Source organism: Talpa occidentalis, unplaced genomic scaffold (genome assembly GCF_014898055.3).
Source record: "Talpa occidentalis isolate TD23 unplaced genomic scaffold, MPIMG_talOcc4v2.1 talOcc4.8, whole genome shotgun sequence".
Taxonomy (NCBI): domain Eukaryota; kingdom Metazoa; phylum Chordata; class Mammalia; order Eulipotyphla; family Talpidae; genus Talpa; species Talpa occidentalis.
This window is the reverse complement of record NW_023605194.1, coordinates 41,953,128-41,980,036: the sequence shown is the minus strand read 5'-3', so window position 1 is coordinate 41,980,036 and position 26,909 is coordinate 41,953,128. Positions and strand designations below refer to the sequence as shown.

General features: G+C 35.2%; 1 protein-coding gene across 2 annotated transcripts in view; it reads right to left on the bottom strand.

Annotated features, from left to right (window-relative positions):
- The window catches only part of P4HA1 (prolyl 4-hydroxylase subunit alpha 1), a 75,065-nt gene that overhangs the window by 38,978 nt on the left and 9,178 nt on the right, over positions 1 to 26,909 (bottom strand). Inside the window, exons 2-9 of one of the 2 annotated variants that reach the window (XM_054690727.1) lie at positions 17,254 to 17,361; positions 16,093 to 16,189; positions 14,597 to 14,748; positions 12,135 to 12,272; positions 7,231 to 7,470; positions 5,235 to 5,431; positions 2,984 to 3,160; positions 724 to 794 (exon numbers count right to left, since the gene is read on the bottom strand). In XM_054690727.1, coding sequence (XP_054546702.1) covers positions 724 to 794; positions 2,984 to 3,160; positions 5,235 to 5,431; positions 7,231 to 7,470; positions 12,135 to 12,272; positions 14,597 to 14,748; positions 16,093 to 16,189; positions 17,254 to 17,329 — 1,148 coding nt within the window. In that variant the 5' untranslated portion in view covers positions 17,330 to 17,361. The remainder of the gene's footprint in view (positions 1 to 723; positions 795 to 2,983; positions 3,161 to 5,234; positions 5,432 to 7,230; positions 7,471 to 12,134; positions 12,273 to 14,596; positions 14,749 to 16,092; positions 16,190 to 17,253; positions 17,362 to 26,909) is intronic. The other variant, XM_037497945.2, reaches the window with a different exon arrangement.

Here is a 26,909-nt window from a genome sequence, read left to right as displayed (position 1 = left end):
AAAGAAGTCATTTGAAGCTGTGTGTAAATGACATATAGCAATGGGTTTCACAGAATCTTTCTCAGGTCTAGAAGTTTAATTTTCTTTAAATATTCTGACAATAGAGTAGTCTCTTACAAGTCATTGTTTTACAACGCTCACCTGATAAAACTGTTACATCAAGTAATAGTAGTTGGAAGACTGAAATCAGAAGCATAACTTTTTTTTCCCTTGCCAAATTTTAAGTTGGCAAGTGTTTTAAAGAAAAATTTCAACTGGAGGAATATAGTATTTTTACAAGACGAACAAATGCCAAAACAATCACCAAGAGGAATGATGTATTGATAAATTCACAGTATTTATGAATGTAATAGAACTACATAAATGAGGACTACTCCTAGGTTAATCCAGCCTAATTCTTTTCCTTCCTTCCCTCATTTTGGCAAGAAAAAGGGAGGGGGAAGTATCAAGCCATTTCCTGGATATTTGATTCCCAACCTGAAGAGAAATGCAAAGCATATCATTCCCTAAAAATAACAAACCACTGAAAAGATTAAAAACAACTTCTAGTTAAAGGGAAAGAACTGTGAAACACCAAGCTATTATCCATGTATATCTATACATCGGGCAATGATTTGAGTTGGAGACTGAAAATGACCTATTTCCCTTACGTGAATAATAATTCCTGTAGGATGTATAAAACATTCATTAGCGGGCAAAATATGCAGCATACACATCTCTTACCTTTTGCTAATTCTGTAATGTACCGTCTCCAAGTCTCCTGTTATTGGATTTGAAATGGTGGCTCGCCTCAGCTGTGAAGCCAACCATCAAAATAGTTGCATTACAAAACAAAAAAAATGAAGTCACATTTATCCAACCAATCAGAATTCTGAGGTTTTTACAGAGGACGCTGTAAGAGAAAATATCTCTATAGACTTCCAGTCACCTTGTGTTAAGCTTGGAAAGTCAGTTGGTTTGAGTTTTTGTATTCTTTAAAAGCTTTAAATTTTTTTCATGAATTCTGGGTACAAAGAGATGGATATTAAATTTTAATGTTTAGAAGACGCAACAATAAGAAAAATAAACTTTTGAAATCTGAAATCTATAAGTTGTAAGAATGATTAATTTGCAGTGAATCATTCATTCCAAATTTAAATTATTTTAGTGGTAGAACTGTTTGTTCACAAAGGTTAATGTTCAAAATTTGTAGCAAGATTTATCTTTTCCTTCAAGATACCTGCTTTTATATTTCACATATACAATAACATAATCTTGGTCTACGCACAAAGGAAATCAAAAGAACTCATGTTAGAAAACAGTATGAAAAAGATAGTGAAGAGAATGAATTTAAACATTTTTGTTAACCTCAGAATCATCCTTCCATTTTTTTAAAAAAAGAATATGAAATTCTTTTTGCCATTGAATTTCTTGATCAAAGGAATCCAACCACGGCATCCCCTTTGAAAACTGAGGCCTCTAAGCTGAAATGAACTCTTAAGCCAAAATAACTTGGAAGAATATTTTTTACTGACCAAAAATAATGCACTGAAATAGGAATCCAGAAGAGAATGTGACATAAGTAGAATTCTGCATGGGAGCTCATTAAGAATTCTCTGGATTGGGCCTCCCCGGTGGCGCAGCGGTAGAGCGCTGGGTTGCGAAGCTGCCCGCAGCCTCTGCGGCGCCGGTTCGATTCCCGGCTGCTCCCCGGCCACCGGAGGAGGGTCCCACATGGTGCGCAGACCTCTCCTGCCACCCGCTGCTCCCCTCAGCAGTGTACTTCGGTCCTTCTGCCTGTTCTGCTCCCCGCTCTGGCTCTGGTGAATTCTCTCACCCTCCCGCGCTTCTGACTGTACCCAGTGCATGTATAAACAAAACAAATGAACAAACAAATAAATAAATAAATAAAGCATGCCTCTATTAAAAAAAAAAAAAAAAAAAAAAAAAAAAGAATTCTCTGGATAGTACCCATGCTTATTAGATGAGTCTTTTCCATTCACTGTAAATCTTTAGTAATTAAAAAAGAGGCTTTATTACTTTTCCAAATTGATGCTTTTTAACAAATTCTGATGTTAAGATTATTTTGCAGTTCAGGTGTCCAGGTAATGTTGTAACAGGGGTCAAAAAACAATGGCCAATAGGTTCATGTTTCAGTATACAACCTTCTTTTAGAAATAAAGTATTAATGAAATATTCATTTATATATTTTCTAAGGCTACTTTTACACTACAATGGCAGAGCTGAGTAGGTGTGACAGACCATATGGCCTATAAAGCACAAAAAATACTATCTAACCTTTACAGAAAATATTTATCAACTCCTGTGTAATAAGAAATTAAAAATATGCCTGTTTAATAATCTCTTTATGAAAGTGATAGCAATTTGTATTTTACTATTGATAAGTTCAAATAGGTTTTAAGAACCAGCTGATGAGGAAAAAGACAAAATAGTAAAGGGTAGTCTTTCTCACAAAAGAATTTCTATGCTAAACACTCAGTTTATAGGATTGTGCTTAAATCTTTCTTGAGGTAAATGATGTAGATTGAAGTCAGAAAACTACACCACCATTTCAAATTAAATGATGTTTGTGCCCCATTACATCTTTCTAACAATTGCCTAAAAGGGAATAAAAATACTTCAAGTACTCTTTCTGATAAAAAATAAAGATCTGAAAAAGATGGCCCTTCAGCAGTGTCTAGGATTAAAGGACTTCAAAGTACATGGAAAATGTTTCAGGAAGATGTCTAAAACACAAATTTTTTAATGTATGAAGAAAAATCAATGATTTTCATAAATGATTAAAAGCTAGTTGCAGGAATTTATGTATTGATAACAGAAAAAAATGATAAAGCTTTAACAACTCCATTGTGTTATGGTAACAGCAACAGCAAACTACATGGGGGGGTTGGGTATTGCCATATGAATTACCATTTCTGTAATCTTGTAAAAGAAAAACTGATACACAGATACAGTAAATTGAATAAAGAAAAAAATTATTTACCCTTGGTTTTGCTAGATCTTTGACGATTTCAATTTCGGCATCAGAAATAATATCATGGAAGCGAATAATTCGAGGCTTGTCCCATTCATCCTCTTGTTTGGCTGGAGCCAGGATAAATTTAGGATTCCGATTTCCATCATGGTAACGGCAAAAGAGTTTTTTCTGTCTCCGAGGAGTCTAAACGTAAAAAGATTAATATATGAAAGAAAATATACTTCCTGTGAAGATAAGAAACAATCACGCTTGTGTATACAAAAAGAATTAGTACTCTGCAAATATTTTGCATCAAATAGATTTTAAAAGATTTATTAATGACTCTTTTCCTTGGAGAAAGATCAGAGGCCTTAAAAGGTTTCTCTTAACTTTTCTTTCAGCAAAATTTAAGAATTATAAGTATGAAAAAATGAATGGCATTGCTCCAAATCTCAGATTTCTGGAAAGCACCCTGGGAGTGAGTTATGAAAAGATAAAACAAGTCAAAATAAAACCTAACCAGGTTCTCCTAAATACCTCCAAATTAAGTGCTTGCCCCCTCCCAAAAAAATTCGCTCAAGGATTTTTGAAAGAACAAATAAAAATGGGTAGGTGAGAAAGTAAGTTATTAAAAAAAGAAGCCAGGTACTTTTATTAGGGGGTACCAACAATGTATGTCAACAAAACAAATGTTCCTTTCATCACTATTATATGAAGTTACTCCATTGCTGACTTTTCACTTGATTAAACATGTGTCATATATGAAGTATATATTAAGTAATGAATTTAATTATTCTGAGAAAAAGGATATTCCTTCAATCTTGGGCAGAGTTGATATGTGTGCCATCAATGAACTGGTAGACTTACTAAAAACAATCTAAAAATTCAGCTTACTATTGAAAATTTGAACACTATTGGAGTTTACAGAATTTATATGAACTACTCTAAATGTTTTTAGGTATGATAATGTTTTATCACCAAAAGATACATACTGGAAAAGTTTTCTGAGTCTAAAAGTGTTAACTATCCTTATTTTACTCAAGTTCTCAAAGCAAAAGTAAGCATGTTTTCTCCAGAGCCCATGAATTTAGCTATCATAATTGTCATCATAGTCTAAATTTGCTCTTTGCTGTTGGGTTAGACTCTTAACACTTGTCATTACTATCAAAATGTAAAGCTGAGCTTGATAAAGTTAAACACTATTCAAATGTTTACACTTAAAAAGTACTTCAAATTCACTAGTTCCTTCCAACTAAATGCCAATACTACATGATATTCTTTTTTTATAAAAGGTTCCATGATAAGTTAAACAATGTATATCATATCCACACTACACGTTGTCATTAAAAAGGCTCTGAAAAGTCCCAAGGCCATACATTCTTCCGACTTGAACTATTTTGGTTCTGCCCTATTAACATCCTGAAGCACTGATACCGACTTATTTATGAGGGAGAGATACAGCACATTGAGTATTTTAACAAATATCAAAATTTTGTTAATTTTTTCTGTATTTTTAGTATTTCTTAAATAGAATAAAGTATTTCACACTGAGCAATCTTGTAAAGGTTGAATGCAAACAACATTTTAAAAGATTATTGTAATAGATGAAACCATTGTTTCTTTTTTTTTAAAGGATTTATTTATTTATTTATTTATTTATTTATTTATTTATATAAGCACTGGGTACAGTCAGAAGTGCGGGGAGGGTGAGAGAATTCACCAGAGCAGGGAACAGAACAGGCAGAAGGATCGAAGTACACTGCTGAGGGGAGCAGCGGGCGGCAGGAGAGGTCTGTGCGCCATGTGGGACCCTCGCCGGTGGCTGGGGATCGAGCCGGTGTTGCTGAGGCTGTGGGCAGCTTTGCAACCCAGCGCTCAACCGCTGCGCCACAAGGGAGGCCCTGAAACCATTGTTTCACAGGATGATTAGCATGGTATTGATTTCTCTTAAGGCTACTAAAAATGTCCTTTGCATTAGGAAATAAGAAAAAATTACACTTTCCTTATCTGATCTTTCACCTTGACAATTGCTTTGAATCTATAAAAAGGGTATTATTACCACCAGTGGTATGACTTAAAAGCTTTGTTTTACTAAAGCTGGAGTATGTATTAAATGTGATATCCACAATAAGATGATGTGGTATACTATAATAATGCAGTAATTCTGATTTTTCTGAAAATATGTAGAATTAAATATAAAAACTCTGATTCTCTGTAGACATATATAAAAACACATACACACACGTTCGCACACATGCAATTGGCTTTTCCACTTTACCATTTTGATACCCTCCCCACGGCACAGCATTTCGTACTTCTGTCTCTCTGGCAGGTAATCCACAGCAACCCCTTTTTTCTTCAGCGTGGTTTTCTGATTAGCTTGATCATCTGAAGCAGACTTATTGTCATCTTTTTCTTTAGCCATAATATACTCAAAATACTTTAAGTTACCATTAGCTCTCTGATGTTCAGGATCTATCAGAAGAGAAAGAAAGCATGTCCATAAGTTTACAGTGATTCAAGCATCTGAATGCAATATATAAAAATAGGATATCATGTGATTTATCTTCTAAAGCAGGATGCTTTTGAGAGAAAGAATAAAAATTATACCAAAACAAGTGTAAAACAGTTACTGCCTGAAATAAATCAGGAAAGTCACCCTATATAAAAAGAGTTTTAAAGAATAGAAACAAGCATTTATTTCAAATTAGCAATTATTGTTTACTTTGAGAACTTAGTAACCGCCAAAGGCACTATGATCAATTTGATGTCAAATACATTTTTTAAACATTACCTATTTTAAGCAATGAAAAGATTTTTCTGAGACTGAAATGTAATTATCATAGGGAAGAGAGAGCATACAGTTCAAAGGAAATCTTTACCACAGATAGGTTATAAATGCAGAATACAGCCTTACTTCTTAAGGCTGAGTAAATTTTAGTCACCAGATTCCAAGTGAGGAAGAAGAAAGAAACTAAAGATACAATTTTCAAATCAACCAGTTTCCACTAACTACCTCCAAATTGCTAGTCATAATTTTTAGCTATCTTTTAGCGGAGGAAAAGAATACTTCTCCTCCCATTTGGGAGGAAAAAAAATCCAAACAACCCACACGTACACACACAAATTTAAAAAGGCAGACTGGTACACAGAAATTTCACTTATGACATTAAAGTGTTTGGAAATTCTAGTCTTACATTTATAGAATATTTGTCTTTGAGGAACTGCTCACAATATATGTTGTGGTATACAATATAAGCCTAATTTTGGAAAAGGAAAAGGAAAAGTATAGGTATAAATTTGAGTTCAAAGTTTTTTAAGGAGAAAAAATATTGTAATTTATGATAGATAACTGAAATTAAACTAATATCTCAATTCACTCAACAAAATAACCTAATTATCATAAGTTCATTTTTAGATAACTAATTTTTAAACTGTTCAATTCTTCTACCATATAGACATTTACTTATTCATAAAAATTAAATTTTAAAGGTTCATATAAATTAAAGGCCACCTGAGTTTATTAGTACACTACTCTACCTCGAGAGATTCTCATTTAAGACAACTGAGGTGAAGATCGGGTAATTTTTATTTCTAATACCTATATAAGTAATTCTGCTACACATGGTCTCTTAATCATACTTATAGAAAAACACTACTCAAAATACTAGACATAAAATCCTCATATTACTCTTCTAATATGACAATTATTTTCAGTCTATTTCAAATCACTTCATTTTTCATATGAAATACAATGAACCAAAAATACCCTTCAATGGAAACAGGTTAATTTTAATATGACAACATGGTAAAAAAATATTTTTGACTGGTGAGTTAGGTACAATTTTGAAATTCATAAATGTGAAAAGCAAACAGACACTGAAAAATGAGTGCCATTTAATAGAGTGGTTCTGGTGAGAAAAATCAGTAGGCACTTACATAGAGGATTAAAAAAAAAAAGACAACGGGGGCCTTCCTGGTGGCCAGGAAGTTAACCCACATATGGCTCAGCAGACCTCTCCTGTCTTGCTTACTAGCCTTAGCAGTGTACTTGAGTAAATGTGCCTGTTCTGCTCCCCATTCTGTCTCTGGTGAATTCTCTCACTTGCTGGCCTGTACCCCAGCTCTTCTATACTCACCCAAAAAAGGAATTATAAAAAAAAAAAAAAAAGATAATATATGTCTAACAAATACAAAAGTTATCTGACTGCACATACTCAAACACAGTATTACTCAGTGTATCTATAACCTTGAATTAGGCCCAGTTAACATACCTAGTTCAAGAAGTTTCTTTGTGAGGAAAAGGGCTTTATCCAGGTCTCCTTGTTGATACACAGCATAGCTCAAATAATCTAGAACAGAGACTTTATCAATGGTAGAAACCTCGCCTTCATCCAGCTGCCTTAGAGCTTGTTCCATCCACAGTTCCGTATGGTAATAATCTGCTTCTGTATAGGCTACTTTGCCCAACTCAAAACAGTCCTCAACAGTTAGAAAAGATTTATATTTTACTCCTATGAAAAGAAAATAGAGGGAACTTTGACAATCTTAATACTATACATAGTTATTTAAGACTATAGAGTTCTCAAAGTTTTATCACATTCATATGAACTTCACAACAACCCTCTGAGGTAAGAAAAGCCAGAATTATCCTAAGTTTACAAAGTAATGAAACATGACAAGAATCAAACAGCTGACAATAAGTGACCCAAAAGAACCCAAGACTTAAATTATCATATATCAAAATGAAACATCAATTAAGTTGAAAAATGCTATTTTCTAACAGGAATCGCTGTGTGAGATAGTTATATATATAGAGGTAAGTTATGAAAAACATAGTGTCAGACGATTTTGTTATGTGAATGTCAGAGTGCAATTATAGAAACCTGGGTGGTATAGTGTACTACACTGAGCCTACTGGGACCACTGTCCATATATGTGGTCTAACATTGACTAAAATGTCATTAAGGAATGTATAATTGCATCTTATTTCTAACAATCTGGGCAAAGAGATGGACAGGAAGAGGCAAAACTGTTAATTGTTTCCCTTACCCTTTCCAATAGCATTAATGATACATATCAAAAAGTTCACCCAGTTAAATATAATAATTTTTAGTACATTCAGAGTTGTTCAACCATCACTATAATCTTTTTTGAGAACATTTTCATCACCTCAAGAAGAAACCCTATAATCAATTAGCCATTACTATCATTAATTCCCTCTCCCTGCCTCAACCTGAGACAACCACTGATCCTTCTATATCTATAGATTTGCTTATCTGGTTATTTCATATAAATGGACTTTTGTGACTAACCACTTTCATTAAACATGTTTTCAAGTTTTGGGCCTCCCCTGGTGGCGCAGCGGTTGAGCACTGGGCTGCGAGGCTGCCCGCAGCCTCAGTAGTGCCTGTTCAATCCCCGGCCACCCGAGGGTTCCACATGGCGCGACAGAACTCTCCTGCCGTGCCCGCTGCTCCCCTCAGCAGTGTATTTCTTCGTCAGTCTGCCTGTTCTGTTCCCCACTCTGGCTCTGGTGAATTCTCTCACCCTCCCGTGCTTCTGACTGTACCCAGTGCTTATATAAATAAATAATAAATAAATCTTTTAAAAAAAAATTTAAAAAAACAAAAAAAAAAACATGTTTTCAAGTTTCGTCCCTGTTGGGGCTTCCTTTTTATTGCCAAATTTTGTTTTTAATTGATGGACATTTGAGTTTCTACCTTTTTAGCTTTTATGAAAAATACTATGAACATTTGTACAAGTTTCTGTGTGGACATATTTTCAATACCCTTGAGCACACATGTAGCAGTAGAATTATAGGGTCCTAGACTTAGTATTTTCAGACAGTGCCAAACTGTTTGTTCCAAAGCGGCCAACCAGCATGTATGAGGATTCCAATTTCTATATATTCTCACCACTACTTATCATACGTCTTTTTTATTACAGTCATACTGGTGAGTACGAAGTAGTATTTTAGTGTGGTCTTGATTGCCTTTCCCTGATGATTATGTTTAGCATCTTTTCATGGGCGTATTGCCCACTAATATCTTCTATGGAAAAATGTCTATGCAAATTCTCTACCTATTTAAAAACCTATTTGTCCTTTTATTGCTGATTATTAGAATTCTCTATATTCTGGATACAAACCCCTTATCAGAAGTGATTTTCAATTTTTTTTTCTCATTTTGTGGGATGGCTTAATGCTATACCTTGAAACACAGAAGTTTTCATTTTAATGAAGTCCTACTTATCAGTGGTGCTTTTGGTGCTAGTATGTGAACTTGTTCTAAAGAAAAGGATGTATCTGATAGTTCACATGAGATAAACTATAAACAGAAATCTAAAACATTCAGAAAAGATTTTGCATCATTAATCATTGAAGAAATATGAACTTGAAACAACCAGGAAGAAATATATTTTAATAGCCTACATTTATTTAAGTCTTTCTATGTACCAAGCAAAGCCACTTATTTAATCCTCAAAGCATCCAGATGAAAAACTAGAGAGGTTACCTACTGTACTCAAGCTTGGAATCTGCACAATATGACTCCAGAAGTTTACATCCCAAATATTATACCATAAAATAGGGGAATTTAACAGGGGGAGGGAATAGTAAATGTGTAACTTTAAGATATTCGGCAGTAAGAAAAAAAGTTTATATTTTAATAGTTTATAGTTAAATTGAATAGAAAAAATAATACTAGAGTTTGGGGAGGAGACATCTATAAAAAATTTCTAAAGCCAAGCCTAACATAGCTATAACTAGTAAACTAAAAGCAAGGAAATGTATAGACAGGAATGTCAACATAACAGTATTTTTTACTATGACAATTTCAAATGCCAATTTCTAAGACAATAGGAAAGCTAGAAAAATCTAGACAGAAGCATGTCAAAATGTTTAACTGTTATCCTGGGAAACAGATTGCAAGTGAATTGTTTCTGAAATATTTTTCACCTTTTCAAATAATGTACTACTACCTTCGTAACAAACAGGAAAAGAAATGTGGAAAGATAAATGTAAAAATATGTAATTTGGAATATGTGCAGAATGATAGCAACTATGTATCTTCCATCTTTATAAACAGTAAATCTGATGAGTTACTTGGGAGATTGTAAGTGTTTGAGTACTTTATGTTGTTTTTGGTTTATGGTTCATATTAAGTAACAATTATTTCTGGAGCAGATATTCTGGGGGTGGGGAGATACTTCTGATACTGGATAAAATGTAGCAATTATCCACTTATATTATAGCCAAGATCACAAGAATTAAAGTAAATATCTCTGAGCCAAAACCAAAAAAGAACTTGGAACCCACAGAGGTAAGTAAAGGATGAAGCTGTATAAATCCTAGAGGCAGTCACCAGATCAGAGACTGAGAGGTTTGACTTTTTTCCACTTTGAGCTGGATTTTATTGATTTAAAGTTACATTTATAACTTTTCAGTGTGATGCAATTTGCAGCAACATGGATGGCGCTGGAAGGGATCACGCTCAGCGAAATAAGCCAGAAAGAAAAAGAAAAATACTGGATGGTCTCACTCATAGCAGGAATCTAGAAAACTTAAATAAGGGACCAGGAAAATGAATAACTATAAGAGAGTGAAAATCAAAATCAACAAAAAACTATGAACCAGAGATATTCTATGGAGGGTAGGGGGCGGGAGGGGAGGGGTTGAGGTCAAAATAAGGGGGTTGCAATTGTATGGGGAATATAAAAATAAAATTTATTATAAAAAAATAAAACTGGGAGAATGGAAAAAAAAAAAACTTTTCAGTGTGGCACAACTGTTTGAAAATGTTGGTTAACTCAAGCCAGCTGCTTCTGCGCGGTGGTAAGTTCTCAAAACCCTTAAACCTGGTTAAACACAACCGTGGAAGGGCCTCCCTTGTGGCCTAGGGGGTTAAGGCTCAGCGCTATCAGCCTGTGCCAGTGACAGCGGCCTGAGTTCAATCCCCGGCCAGGGAGCTAACCCATATACACAGCGGCGGGCCTCTGCCTTGCCCGCAGCACCACCTAGAGGTGTACTTGTCTACTCTCCCTTCTTCCCTTCCCCCTCCCCTCCTCCCGTTGCCCTGCCCCTCCCCTTCCCCCTCCCCTCCCCCTCCTCCCTGATGAGGGCCACAGTAGTAGCCCCCTCCTCATGGGAAGCAACTGAGTGACAAGCTATTTGATAGCAGGACATATGTCTACTATAGAAGTGTTCCTTAAATCTCCATCTATGTGCTCCTATTGTGTCCTATTCAGGCATTCATACCGTGTCATAAGAAAGCACCACAAATAACATATAGTTGGCGTTTATTAAATATATATATGAAATGATGCTGTAATCCAGAATAAAAGCTAAAATGTGGAAGCAACTCAAATGTCTATCAACAGATGGATAAATAAAATGTGTTTATACATATTGTGGATTATTATTCAGTCTCCAAAAAGGGAATGAAATTCTGACATTCTATAACATGCATGATCCTGAGGACGTTATGCTAACTGAAACAAGTCACAAAATGACAAATTCTGTATGATTCCACTTATACGGTACTTAGTCAAAATCACAGAGAAATTCAAATGTTGGTCGCCAGGGGTTGGGGAAGGTAGGGAATGGTGTGCTAAAGGATGAAAAGGAGGTGGATAGTGAATGGTTATGGCTGCACAACAACATGAATATACTTAATGCCAGTAAACGCCACATTTAAAGTTGGCTATAACTCTGACATTTTTTTATACAGTAAAAATATTTAAAGTGAATTATCATGAAATTAGCTATAACTTTAAAAAAAGGGTTTTGCTACAAATAGGTCATAAAGTACGATGTTCCATACTGCAAAACACTTTATACATGACCACTGTGCCTTGGTTTGTAAAATTTATTAATTCCCTTATAATTTTGCCTACATTGGGTGTTATAAAAGAATTTGGAAAAGCATTTTCTTTTCCACAGGCTAAAGTTGCTTACTTAAGTCAGCCCCTGTAATTATAAGCTCCCATAGCAACAAGCTAAATGCCTATCCACCTCTATTAAGTCCTAGCAAAAGGGAGGACTGTTTGTCTCATAGCCTTTGAGGACAAAAGTTAAAAATGTTAAAATACAAATACCTTTTTTACATTAACACTGTCCTAATGAACTGAAGAAGTAAGCCAGGTGATGGGTATTTTATAGAATAGAAAAAAATCTTACCTGGAAGATTACCCTTTGAGATGGTATCTGTATCCAAATTATAGGTGTCCTGCAGACGCAACAGAGCTTTGGCTGCCCCAACCTGATCTTCATCATTAGGGAAGTACTGTCTTTGAATAGTTAGGTTAGAGATAAAACCTTGAAACAAAAAGAAAAAAACTTTTAAATTTTTCAAAAATTTTTTCAGTTTCCCTCCATATCATGAAAGTTTTACATGCTCAACAAGACAAAATTAACAACTCAATGAGATTTGCCATAGCTCTAATTCACTCCATCTTGAAAAATCCCTTTCTAATGTTGCTTAAGTAATCTGAAGTAATTACATAAATTGTCTACATTAGTAGGTAAAGGCCAACTAACATAATAGAGATTTTAGTTACACAACATAGTCTTCATTAGTCATGACAAATGCATTAACGGATTTGAAAATGACAATGGCAACCATTCATATTTTCAAATGTTCAGTAAAATGTCTTAAATTCTGTTTTCTCCTTCCATATGCCACATACTATATACATATGTAAATACGTAACTTGGTGAAATTCTTCAAGGGAAAAAAATATCAATTATTTATTTTAAATCATGGGTAATGTAATTTATTAAAATACATTTAGATCTGTTTAATTATTGAATGTAGGGTTCATCAATCAAGACTTGTTCTACAAAAACCTAATCTTAAGGTTTTATATAAAATATAGCAAAATTCTAAGGAAGATAGATGCTAAATACTACTTAAGCCAAAATGACCAAAAAACTTAAATTTTTAATATGTCATAATTAGCAATAAAACAGATTTGAGACTTCTCCCTCTCATTTGCTTATAATCTACTATGTGTATCTTGGTCAGCAAAACATCAGGTATTTTAGGTTAATGGAAATGTGCAAATGAACAACCAGCTGGAAGAGGGCTAATGTTCATATTTTTTTTATTTTAAGACCAACTCTCAGTCATAATAACCACATGGAATTTTACAACAAAGTTTTACAAAAAGTGGAAATGTTTTATATGCCCCAAAATAAAATCCAACCTGCTGTTTAAATCGTCCCTAAAAAAAAAAAAAAAGTGTGCATGTGTGTATGATAGCATTATGGAATGATTAGCACAGATTAAAATGCCAGTGTCATATGATTTATTACTTCAGAATAACTGTGTGTATGTATACATACACATACATACATGGCCTTAAAAATGTTCTCATGTGGTTCTCCCCCTGGTGGCGCAAGGGGTTAAGACGCAACCTATGAAGCTATCCGCAACCACTGCAGCATAAATTCTATCCCCAGCCAGGGAGCTACCCACATGGCGCAGCAGACCTCTCCTGACTCACCCACTGCTCCCCTCAGCAGTGTATTTCTGTCAATCTGCCTGTTCTGCTCCCCACTCTGTCTCTGGTGAATCCTCTCAACCCCTGCACCTCTGGCCTGTACCACAGTTTTTGTATACATAAATCAATCTTTAAAAAAAAATGTTCACATGTTAGGAGCACAGGGCACTGTGGTGATGGTGGACTGGTGAAGGAAATTCTGTGGGGGGACTACACCTGAGGGGAGGGGGGAAGCAAACATTGTTTACAAATGAACAATGATTAAAAAAAAAAGTTCTCATGTTATAAAGGAGAATAACCACTAGTATTTCCTGCTCATCATAAAGAAGCATTCAAATGCTTGCCTCAATTTTTCAAAGTTTCTTGTACTATGCATAATTGTTTAGTTTACTGCTCATTAACACTTGTAAGCACCCTTTGGAATATTTCATCTACACAGATGGTTCTGTTCTCTCCCTTTTTTTTTTGGCAACTTTGAATCATTTAGTATGTATTTGAATATCTACTATGTACTAAGCTTTCCTTCATTATAGATTCCAGGCTATTTTCTGTGTCTGTTATTAAAACATCTAAAATACCTCAGTATTCCAGGTACAACTTCATTGTCTCAATTTGAAAAACATTCACTGTTACTGTTTACAACCTGTTTTTAAATTTTAATTTTATTTACTCAAAATACTGTGTAGAGCATAGCTAACACTTTTCCTAATAGTACCAACAAGCAGTACCTTAAAAACTGATTCGAAAATAAAGACTTAACCATAAGTTTTTAAAGCTTGAAGGTAATCCTAAAGTGAAAATATATACCTTCAGAAGTGAGGCTATATGCCAAATAATCAATTCACTTCTGTAGATTTCAAAATTAAAAAGCACCACTATTAGTCACCAACAGCAGAAATTACTTTTTTGACAGTAAAGTCATTTTTACTTGTTTCCAGTTTTTATGCATTTTTTTTAAATCAAAGAATTCAGGATCTAGACTAAATTTACCCCTATCAAACCAAACAAACTCCAGCAATAACTGAGTTACAACACTGAACACATGATATTCTGAGAACTGTATCATTAATTATGGCATTTCCATAGCTGGTAGCAATATTGCTTTTTTTTGTATATTAGCCTATTCATCTGACTTACCATCTGACATATCCTTGAGGACCAAATTCTCCAACTCACTCCACTCAGTGTTTAGTCGTTTCATTAACTTGAATGCATTTACAGGGTGCCCAACAAACCCTTCTGGATCTTTTGTTGCTGTACTAGTTAGTCGATCCAACTTCTCTGCCCATCTATACATGTGAGACATAAAGATGAAGTATTCATACACTTAATATAAAAAAAAAAAACACAACTGAGTAAAGCATTAAAAAAATTAGAGGTTTTGACTTAAAACTATATGTAAAATTATAATTTTTTAAGTAAAATTATAAAGATTTAATTCAAATAGCCAAAACATGGAGTCAAACTACATGCTCATCAACAGATGTTAGGATAAAGAAATTGTAGTGTTTATGCACTCAGTGGAATACTACTCAGCTATTTAAAAAAAAAAAAGAGGAGGGTCTCCCCTGGTGGTGTAGGCAGCTGAGCGCAGCGCTGTGAAGCTGTCCACAGCCTCTGCAGCACCTGTTCCATCCTGGCCAGCCTGTGAGGGTACCACATGGGTGGCAGACCTCTCCTGTCGCGCCCACTGCTCCCCTCAGCAGTGTATTTCGTCAGTCTGCCTTTTCTCTTCCCTGCTCTGTCTCTGGTGAGTCCTCTCACCTTCCTGCGAATCTGGCCTGTACCCCGATTCTTTTATAAATAAAATAAATCTTTAAAAATTAAAAAAAAAAATACAAAAAAGAGTAAACAATGTATTTTTGCTCAGAAAGTGAAAAACATTTATGGATGGTTTCACTCATTTGAGGAATATAAATAACCAAAGAAAACAAACTGAAAAACGTAACAAAAATTATTCTTAGACTCCATATGGTTATCAGAGGGAAGGGGGTGGGGCAGGGCAGAGCAGAGGAGCAAAGGGGTAAAGTGATAGTGTACAGGCACTGGAGAGCTTCAGTGGAGGGTGAGTAAAGTATGCACACATGTTTAGGTGTGAGGTTGTAATACCAAATTTTTATAGTTTTACAAATAAATGGCAAATCAAAAAAATTTGATTTGAAAATTATAAAGGTTTTTTAAGAAGCAAGACTCATGGAAAAAATCTAGCTTAGCAGAATCAAAATATAACTACACGACTTTACACAACTTTTTGTTTTCGTTTTGTTTTTCCCAAATGGTTACAGTAAATGGAACCTCCTTATTTAGTAAAAGTTGCCATTGAGTCTCTCTAATGTGAGTCTAAAAATTAATTTCCCCATAGGTTCTTAAAGGCAAATAATTTATTTTACCAACTACAAATTAGCCAAATTCTGTTACATGTTCACTTAATCAAATCAACATCAAAATTTTACACATAGTACCTAGAAACTTCTGGCCTGGGACTAACTCTTCTGTGGTTCTATTTTAGTCATTTCAGCTGGCTTTGTAAGACTGGCAAATGGCTTTCATTTCTCTACTCAAGATTGTTTTAACTCTAGCAAGAAAATATACTGGTGGATTCAAAGTCATAATAAGTAAAACACTCTGCTTACTTTTTTATTTGTTCTAATTTTTCCTCTTCTGCTTTAATATAGTCTTTCAGGGAAGTCACCAGATCTTTCTCAGTATGGATCAAATCAGTCATCTGACCTAGAAAAAGGGAAGAAGATTATCAAATATCTATGATCATCAAGATAATTCCTGCAGAATACTTCACCCTATGAGAGGATTTAACTGGCATAAATATGTTGAAGAGAGCATCTTTTCATAACCAGATAAATAAAAATAAAGCCAAAAACATTTCTAATTATGTGTTCTCATTCTAGTTTTCAAACTACTTAATTTTGCGAGCTAGGAGTATATTAGCAGATTGCCTCTTCCTCTAAAAATGTATTCTTAAATTACAAAACACTGCTTTCCATGGGTCAATGTTTTTCTTACTTTCCCCCTCATCTTTTGCTTTTGACACTAATTAGAAGTAAATTTTTATTCAATTAAACAAAACCACACTAACAAAAAGAATACTTCACAATCGAAGTTCAAATAATCTATATATAGTAACGTATAATTGGATGAGAAGGCTCACCACTTCATATCCAGAAGTTACATATTATAAATATAATACTGTGTTTTATACTTAGGTCTACAATCACACAAGGGTGAAAATGGTCAAGTGGATGAAGGAAAACTTCTCATTTAAGGTAGCTGGAATATGCATATACAAAATTGTAAATGATACATATCAAATTATGAGGGATATTTCTGAGGTAAAAAGGACATGCAGAAGTCTTACATTTATGTAGTTGTATTTTTCCTCCTTTAGCCAGACTACTATTTTTGCAATACTTTCAAAGTTGCTTTAAAAATGATGGCATAAGGGAAAAAAAATTGTGTTCATAGTAGATTCTTAAATGGAAAGAGTTACAAAATAATGCACAATGTATTTGTTTATTTGTGCAATAAAAAAAAGTTTCAGTATAAAATATTTTCTAGGTAAACCCATGATCAAGAATTTTCTTTGGTATATTTTCTAAATTTTTGCAAGTTTCTAAATGGAGACATTATTGCTTTTGTAAAAAAGAAAAAATTAAAAAAATGAATTTTAGAGTTTTTTTGAGGGTCAGGGACTATTCTTTGTTTTTACTGCTTTTAAAAACATTTAAAAATGGAAAATCTTAAATGTAAAAACATAAACCAAAAAATAGTTAACTTACCAATGGAAGTAAAAAAGCCTGGATGAGCCAAAGACTGGGGAAGTAGAATCCCTATAATTAAAGTACACCAGATCATCTTGAACAACTTAATTTTCCAGGTTCACACACCTACAAGAGAAATATGGCCATCATCAAAAAAAGAAAAAGAAAAAAAAAATGCAGTGAAAGTTCCTAATCTATTTTTTATGAACAAGATGTAAGTAAACCCCAAGATGGCTTACAGAACTATTGGAACTCTTGAAAATTGATTTAATACTCTTGTCAAATAATTTAACAAGTACTTATTTTATTTTCATATAACTATACTGATTTGTTATTTCACAGTAAAGAGAAATATACATGTTTGTTATCATCTGATAATTTATACTTCAAAACCCAACCAGAGTTTTTCACACAGTCTGAAAAATTGTTTTTTCTGTGATGGAAATCTAACCCATCAATTTCCCATAAAAATACACCACTTTTTAAAAGTAACTTAATTACTACCAAAATATATTCTAAAGTTTTTAGAATGTTTTAAAGAAAAAAAAAAATTTCAGAGCTTTCTGATTAAAATTCCTAACTTGTTCCTAACTTGTTCTGATTTAAATTTCTAACCTGTTTCGTCTATTCCCTATGTGAATTTAAGTCCTTAAATAAGTTCAATTAAGATTTGCAGATTTGTAGGTGATAAAAATATTCTAAAATTGACTGTGGTGACTGAACTCTGTGAAAGGTACTAAAATCCATCGAATCATGAACATTAAATTGATTATGAATTATTTCTTATTAAAACTAATTTTTTAAAAGTAACTCGAAAAGAATAAACAAAACCGTCAATTTAAAACAGTGCTGAGTTTTTTCTCTTATCTACTGTGTTCTACATAAAAAAAAAATCCTAGCACACAGCTGTGGGACTTTTTTAAGATCTGAAAGCAAATCCTTTTTTTCCCTATCCTCAGTGGTAGTGTCTTTTCTTAGAATGGATTCTCCTGGTAGAAGCAATTATCCAGTGGTAACCAGCAGATTTTGCCTTTCTCTCCCAAATGCCCTGCTTCTACATACTTTTCTTCTTCTACCACACAAATGGTTTTTATATCCTCATTATTACCTTACAGAATAAATTCTCATTACAGTAAAATTTGCCCCACTAACAGCCTCCCATTGGTTACTCTGATTTGTCATCCTATTTCTTCTTGTGCAGCCATCACTGATTCTCCCCAAATAACTTCCCCTAAACTGACAGGTTCAAGTCCATCCTTGAAAAACTCCCTACTTTCCAAAATAAATAATCCTACTTTGCTGAGACTTGAATCTCAATAGATTACCACAGTGACTTTTTGGAAGTATTCCTAAGTCTCCTCCCTCAAGTTTGCTGCAAACTTCCAGATACTTCCAGAATCACACAGTAGTGAAAAACACTGTTCTCTTGGCTGCTCTACAGTAACTCACTGGGAATGCTTCTAGAATGTCGCAGTTGCAGACACTTCCTCTCCTGTGCTTCTGCCAAAGCACAAGGCTTTTTCAAAATCCTGGACTGTCAGAAGAGTCTAGAATCTTCTTACTGTTTAAACTGATTTCTGCTGTAATGTTCTTCATGAAAAAATATTACTTCTAGAAAATAAAAATGCTTTTGTTGTACTAAACTAACAGAAGGTTAATCAGAAATGTTATCTAAACATTTAACTGATGAGAAAGATTACATGTATCAAATTATTTTGTTCATTGCTAAAACATTATCACAAAAGTTTGTCATCTTTCAGTATCCTTAAAGCTCAAAATGAATCAACAACCATCACTAAAAAGCTTGAAAAACTGCATATTAAGATACAGATTATATAAATATTCAAAGCTTTAATCATAAGAATACATTTATACCTACATCACACTGCAAAATAAATTCTAGATAAAGTTATAATATACAAAGAACTAGACATAAGACCTGAAACCATGAAATATATAGAAGGAAATATAGGTGAAACACTACATGACATGCACCTCAAAAACATCTTAACAGACACATCACCCAAAGCAGTGATAGCGAAGACAAAGATAAACAGCTGGGACTACATCAAATTAAAGAGCTTCTGTAAGCAAAGGAGACAATAACCAAAACAAAGAGAAACCCCACCGACTGGGAGAACATTTTCGCACACAACACTAATGATAAAGGACTGATCACAAAAATCTACAAAGAGCTGATGAGATTCAGCAAAAACAAAGTAAATAATCCAGTCAAAAAATGGGCAGAAGAACTAAAAAGAAACTTCTCCAAAGAGGAAATGCAAATGGCCAACAGACATATGAAAAAATGTTCAACATCACTTGTCATCAGGGAAATGCAAATCAAAACTACAATGAGATACCATCTTACACCAGTGAGAATGGCACATATTAAAAAAACTAGCACAAATGTTGGCGAGGATGTGGAGAAAAAGGAACTCTCCTGCACTGCTGGTGGGAGTGCAAAATGGTCCAACCACTATGGGAAACTGTGTGGAGATTCCTCAACCTACTAAAGATAGAGCTTCCATATGATCCAGCAATTCCACTTCTAGGTATCTACCCAAAGGACACAGAAACATTAATTCAAAAGGGCACCTGCACCCCTATGTTTATAGCAGCACTCTTTACAATAGCTAAGCAAACAACCCAAATGCCCAAAAAGGGATGACTGGATCAAGAAGATGTGGTACATATACACAATGGAATATTACTCAGCAATCAAAAAAAATAAACTTATGCAATTTGCAGCAACATAGATGGAGCTGGAAGGGATCATGCTCAGCAAAATAAGCCAGAAAGAAAAAGAAAAATATTGGATGATCTCACTCATAGCAGGAATTTAGAAAACCTAAATAAGGGACCAGGAAAAAGGCTAATCATAATAAAGAAAAAAATCAAGCAACCATAAACCAGAGACACACTAATGGGGGGGGGAGTGGAGAAGAGAGGAGGGATTAGGCCAAAATAAGGGGGGTGGGTATTGTACAGGGAATATAACCAAAATGAAAATGCATAAATTGTGCAAAAATGAAAAATGATATAATGATTATATAAAATAAAATATTTTTTAAAAAGTTATAATCTACAAAAGAAAGTAACAAAAACAAAAGAAAAGTTATTGGATTTCTGAAAGGGGAAAAGAATTTCTAAGCTTAAAAATGATAAGCTAGGGCCTCCCCGGTGGCGCAGCGGTTGAGCGCTGGGTTGCGAAGCTGCCTGCAGCCTCTGCAGCCGGTTCAATCCCCGGCTGCTCCCCCGCCACCGGAGGAGGGTCCCACATGGCGCGCAGACCTCTCCTGCCGCCCGCTGCTCCCCTCAGCAGTGTCCTTCGGTCCTTCTGCCTGCTCTGCTCCCCGCTCTGGCTCTGGTGAATTCTCTCACCCTCCCGCGCTTCTGACTGTGCCCAGTGCATGTATAAACCAAACAAACAAACAAATAATAAATAAATAAATAAGACATGCCTCTAGAAAATTAAAAAAAAAAAAAAAAAAAAGATAAGCTATAAAAAAGCCAGATGGAATTTAAATACATAAAGTAATTTAGGTTTTTATGTTTAAAAACTACAAATACCAACTAGAAAACTAAAAAAAAATAACTCATTTAAGGAATTCATACAAATTAAGAAGAAAACCACTAAGATGTTATTAGATAAGTGGATTAAAAATGAAGGGAGCCACAAAAGAGGAACTATAAATAGTTTACTAAATAAACAAAAGAGCACTCATTAGCAATCAAGGACACAAAAAATTGAAATTAGATAACCAGTCTTTGTCCACTAAATGAACAATTAAATTTAATAAACAAAAATATCTAATGTGGTGCTGTATGTTAAGAAATTTTGACTTATATACTAAAAGATTTAAAAATTAATATAATTTGCACTCATTGCTGGTTTGAATGCAAAATAAGCCACTTTGAAACAGTGCTGGCAATTTCCTTAAAAATTAAATGTACTCTTACCATATGATACAGTAATCATGCTCCTTTCTATTTACTGAGAGGAGCTGAAAACATGTTCACACAAAAATCTGAACAGATTTTCACAGCAGTTTTAATTTAATGGCCAAAATTTGAAGGTAAACAACATGTCCTTCAGTAGATGAATGGATATACTATGGTACATTCTGACAATGGAATTTTATTCAATGGTAAAAAGAAACGAACCATCAAGTCATGAAAAGACATGGTATAACAGGGTGGTGCCCAGGAAAAGGGGAGGTTTCAGGTTCCCTACCCCACCCAAAGGAGGGTGGAGCTGAGCAGGGAGGAGAAGCAGCTATAGAGGAGACTGAAAGACAGATGGATGTGGGATGGAGAGCAAGGAGACCTGGAGGAGGCACATGGAGCAGAGAGACATGTGAAGAAACTGCTTGCTTCTAGGTCCTGGACTGGGTGAAAGAGACATGGGTGAGACCCGTGGAGAGGTTAACAATGGCAGCTTTATCTTGATTTTGATTTGCTCTTTTCCTCCCAGACTTGTCTGGCTGTTTCTGACCCTTTTCCATGGGTCCCTGCAGGAGGGTACTTTAGACTTGTGGCAGGTTTTGGGGCCTTGCTCTGAGCCAATCCTGTTTGGGTGGACTTTTACCCACAAGGGGATGGGTAACTTTGGGTGCTTGATTTAGAAACTTTGCCTTTCCTGTATTGTTTACTAATTGTATTAAAGTTCCTTTTCATTAAAGTCTCATATGTTTTGTGTTGATGCAGTGGGTGGCAGAACCTATTTAGAGTGGGCAGGTTTGGAGGTTCTGGGGGGCCCCTCTCCTGCCCTGTAGTAATGGCAGAGCCTTAAATGCCTATTGCTAAATGAAAGAAGTTAATATTAAAAGGCTACGTACTAAAGGATTCCAACTATGTGCCAGTCTAGAAAAGGCAAAGCTACAGAGTAAAAATATCAGTGGTTATAGGAGGTTTGGAGGAATACATGTAATTATACATTTGTCCAAATCCAAATGCAACCTTCAGACTCTGAATGATTATGACATGGGAATATAGATTCATCAATTGTAATGAATGTATCACTGTGACAGGGATGTTGAGGGCACATGTAGGGACAGGAAGTATATAGGAAATCTCTGTACTACCTTCTCAATTTTACGGTGAATTCTAAAACTTCTCTAAAATTAAAAAAAAAATAAGCGTACAACCTTGGTGATATTGAATGACATTGTTTCTACTACCCTAACAGAAAGTTATAAACATATAAATGCCAATCAAAACAAAAAATTAATATTCGAGAAATGTTCAGAGAAAATTCACCAAGATGTGTTTGTCTGTGGACAGAAAATTGAATTTTTTATTTCTCTGTATTTTCTAATAAACCCAAAACATCAAATCCCATTTTACGGTCCCCTAAGACTGGAATGAAGTAGTTATCTACTCTCTAATATAAAAACATAATACTACACACTTTTAAGCATCTTCCATTTTCTAATACTTTCTAAGCCTCCAGATTTCTCTACTTCAAAATTAGTTAAGTCTATTTGAAAGCAACCAGATATCTAATAGTGAACTACATTGTCAGTTCATAGGATACTTTTTTACTCTTTCTCCCAGAGATAAACATATGACCGAGGTTAGGGCAGTCATTCACCCTCATTCCCATGAACATAATAGCTCAGGGGTGGGCTTGGTGATATGGTGAAAAGCAGCTCTTTTTGCAATTGCTAAGCTCAGAGGATGAGTCTGGAGTTGCCTGTGACCATCTTTCCCCCTTCTCAAGGATGCACAGCAACCCAATCTAAAAGCAGGATAAAACCATGCAAAGGTAAGCAGTTTCAAGCTCCATGGCCCTGATTCTTATAATTATTGCTTTGAATCTTTCATTTACCCTAATAATCTTCTACCCCAGCTAAGGGAGCCTGAGAATTCCCTTTTTCTTTTTTTTTTTTTTTTTTAAAGATTTATTTATTTATTTATGTATTTATTTATTTATACAAGCACCAGGTACAGTCAGAAGCGCAGGAGGGTGAGAGAATTCACCAGAGCCAGAGCGGGGAGCAGAGCAGGCAGAAGGACCGAAGTACACTGCTGAGGGGAGCAGCGGGCGGCAGGAGAGGTCTGCGCGCCATGTGGGACCCTCCTCTGGTGGCCGGGGAGCAGCCGGGGATTGAACCGGCGCCGCAAAGGCCGCGGGCAGCTTCGCAACCCAGTACTCAACCGCTGCGCCACTGGGGAGGCCCTCTTTTTTTTTTTTTTTTTAATTTATTTATGCATTAAAGAACTGGGGTACGGGCCAGAGATGGGGTGGGTGGTGAGAGGATTCACCAGAGACAGAGTGGGGAGCAGAACAGGCAGACTGACTGAAATACACTGCTGAGGGGAGCAGTGGGCAAGTCAGGAGTGGTCTGTTGCATCATGTGGGTTGCTCCCTGGCAGGGAATTGAACTGCTGCAGAGTCTGCACATAGCTTCATAGGTTATGTCTTAACCCCTTGCGCCACCAGGGAGGCCCAGAATTCCCTTTTTCTTAAGCTAGTTCAAGTCGGGTTTCTTTTACTTGCAAAAGCTCACACCCAAACAGCATTACTCCAAATTACCATGCCAACATAGCTACTTAATTAAAATTAAGAAAGCCCAATATTGCAATGATTTTCAAACTTTAGCTATATCAGAATCACTTAAGGACTGATATATGTACATAATTTGGACAAATTCTGAGATAATGCTGATGTTAGTCTGAGGATCACATACTGAGAATCACTGGAAACAAATATTACTTGAACTCATACAAAAGGTGTTGTTTTTAAAATATATTTTACTTTATTTTTTCAAATATTAATTTTTTAATTCTTCTAGGAATTAAAGAAGAAACTCACTCTTTCAGAAACCTGAAGTGGCATGTTAAATAGCAAGCATCTTTATTAATCATAAGTTTTTAAAACAAAATGATTTCCTTACTTATGTCTCACTTCTATTTCCAACTTCCCTCAACTAACAGCTTGATAAGTAAATCTTTATGAGCATCTGAGAGTCAATCATCCCAAGACATTACAGCTTTATCAAAAATAGTAAGATATAAATGCCTTATGTTCTAAATCTTCAACAACCTTGAAATAGAAGTTAAACGGAATTACCTACAAATGAAAGGTAACTCTCAGAGTTTCCTGAGAACATTTAATTTTTTTTTAAATTTTTTTATGCATACAAGAACTGGGTACAGGCCAGAGGTGTGGGGAGTGAGGAGATTCACCAGAGACAGAGTGGGGAGCACAACAGTCAGATCCATTGAAATACACTGCTGAGGGGAGCAGCAGTAGAGACAGGAGAGGTCTGCTGCACCAGGAGAGGAGCCCCCACTACTGGCAAGGGGGATCAAACTCAGGTTGCAATAGTCATCACTGACACTTAACCCCTGCACCACCAAGGAGGCCCCACTTGATTTAATTTTAAAAAAGAAAAGAAAGAGAAGGGAGTAAAGAAGAAAGATAAGTTGAAGAATCAAACACACAAAGATAAATTTATGTTGGAATAAAATTTAGTGTTGAAATAGCACAGATAGGGCCTCCCTGGTGGTGCAGCGGTTGAGCGCTGGGTTGCGAAGCTGCCCACAGGCTCTGCAGAAGCTGCCCACAGGCTCTGGAGTACCAGTTGGATCCCTGACAGCCGGGCGAGGGTCCCACATGGCACGCAGACCTCTTCTACCACCCGCTGCTCCCCTCAGCAGTGTACTTCATCAGTCTGCCTGCTCTACTTTCCCCTCTGGCTCTGGTGAATTCTCTCACCCTCCCGTGCTTCTGACTGTACCCAGTGCTTGTATAAATAAATAAATCTTTAAAAAAAAAAAAGAAATAGTACGGATAAATTGCTAATATTTTGGGTTTTGGATGGTTGATTCATGAGTGTTTACTGTATAATTTTTAAAGCACACATATTGTTTGATATGCATAAATATTGTATTTTAGAAACTATAAATAAAAACAGTATGGAAGAAATCTCCTGGAATATATATTCTAAGGCAGGCCTGGATACAAATAAATTGAACATTTATTACATATCTGAATACAAAACTTTCCAACAGTCCTTCCAGGAAAGTCCCCACACCCCCACAAGTCAATCACACCTGGGTAGAGATTATGAAACAGTTCTACTACTGTAAATAAATAAGTTATCAGGATTCATTGAATTGTATATATGGTTACTCAATAAATTACTAGAACATCTGGAAAATAATTCTATTAGTTTTGGTTTAACATCTTTCTTCAAAATAAAAAAGATTATAACATTCAAAAAAGGTTTGTTTTCCCTGAAATTAATCAGACAGACTAAAAAATACTTGATATTCTAATCTAAACTTTCACGGGGCTCCTCCAAACAGTCTCCACAACTTTTCCAACTCTTTTAGAGGGTTCCAGCTTTACAATTATTTTTCCTCACACAAATTCCATATTCAAATGCTGGTCTTCCCGATGTCTGTGTTAGACTTTAATCTTGTTGACAGGCTTTATGGTCAGTGCAAATTACTGACGCAAGTACAGACTTTCAATTCAGGACACTACAATGTGATATATTTTCAAGACTTAACATGCCTCTTCTAAAAACAGGATGGATTTTTCCAAGATAACTAAGTGTAATTACTAATAGAACTAATTATATTTCTGTTATTCCCTATAATACCTCTGCAAATTGCCATTTGTTTTAGCTTCGTAAATTCCAGTCATACTTCTGTTTCCAAAGTGAGTTACATTTCTAGTACTTACAATCTGATGGGCAAGTGCTTTAGTGGGATGACCAACTTTTCAATCAAAGGTTCATACTAACCTCTTTTCCACAGTTTTCTGCAATGATATTAGTCCAACTCAGTCCAGACCTCCAACTCAACAGAATTTTAGTAATATGGTTGGAAGGAATTTCTAAATGAAGATATTCCCCTTAACTGGAGGTTCTCCAAAGTTCAAAAGTCTTCCCTGTCTAAAAGAACCTGAAGATAAAATTCTTTCAAAAACATAGACCTATTTTTGCCTATATGACATATCTACCACCCTTGCTCTCTTCAAGAAACTGCCTACAACTACTTTATCACTGCCCAACTCTACCTTTAATCCATCCCCATAATTCCTGCAATCATGTTACAGCATGATACTTTTGCCTAACCCAGAGGCTATTCAAAGTTCTTTCGTGGAAAAATTTAAACCGATCTGAGAAAGAAATGGCAGGCACTCTTTATTCACACAAAGTTCAGAAGTTAGAGACCAAGTTTTGTACATACAGTTCAAAAGGTGAAAAGGTTTATATGGAGAGTTTTTTTTTTAATGAAGCATAGATGCAGAAGATAAAAGAAAATATTTTGATGTTCCAGTTATTCTTGAAGTCTACTCACTACTGACCTCAGTTAATTAAGGCAAATCTTTATCCCCAAAATAAACTAATAAATGCTGCTACGTACTTATAAGCTAGATTTTTGTTTAACCCAGAATCCAATTGATACTTACTACCATCAATCTGTAATTAATATTTTTATAGGCAAAATAAGGTAAATAATCCCCATGTATTCACCCTCTATCACCAAAAAGCAATATATTTTCCAATGATTTTTTTTTTTTTTGCTTGATTGCTAAGAGTCAATTAATGTGATTTCCATATCAGAGATAGTTTAAGAAAAAATGTGATTTTAGGGACCTCCCTGGGGGCACAGGGGTTAAAGTCTCAGCGTAATCAAGCTGTTGACAGCCA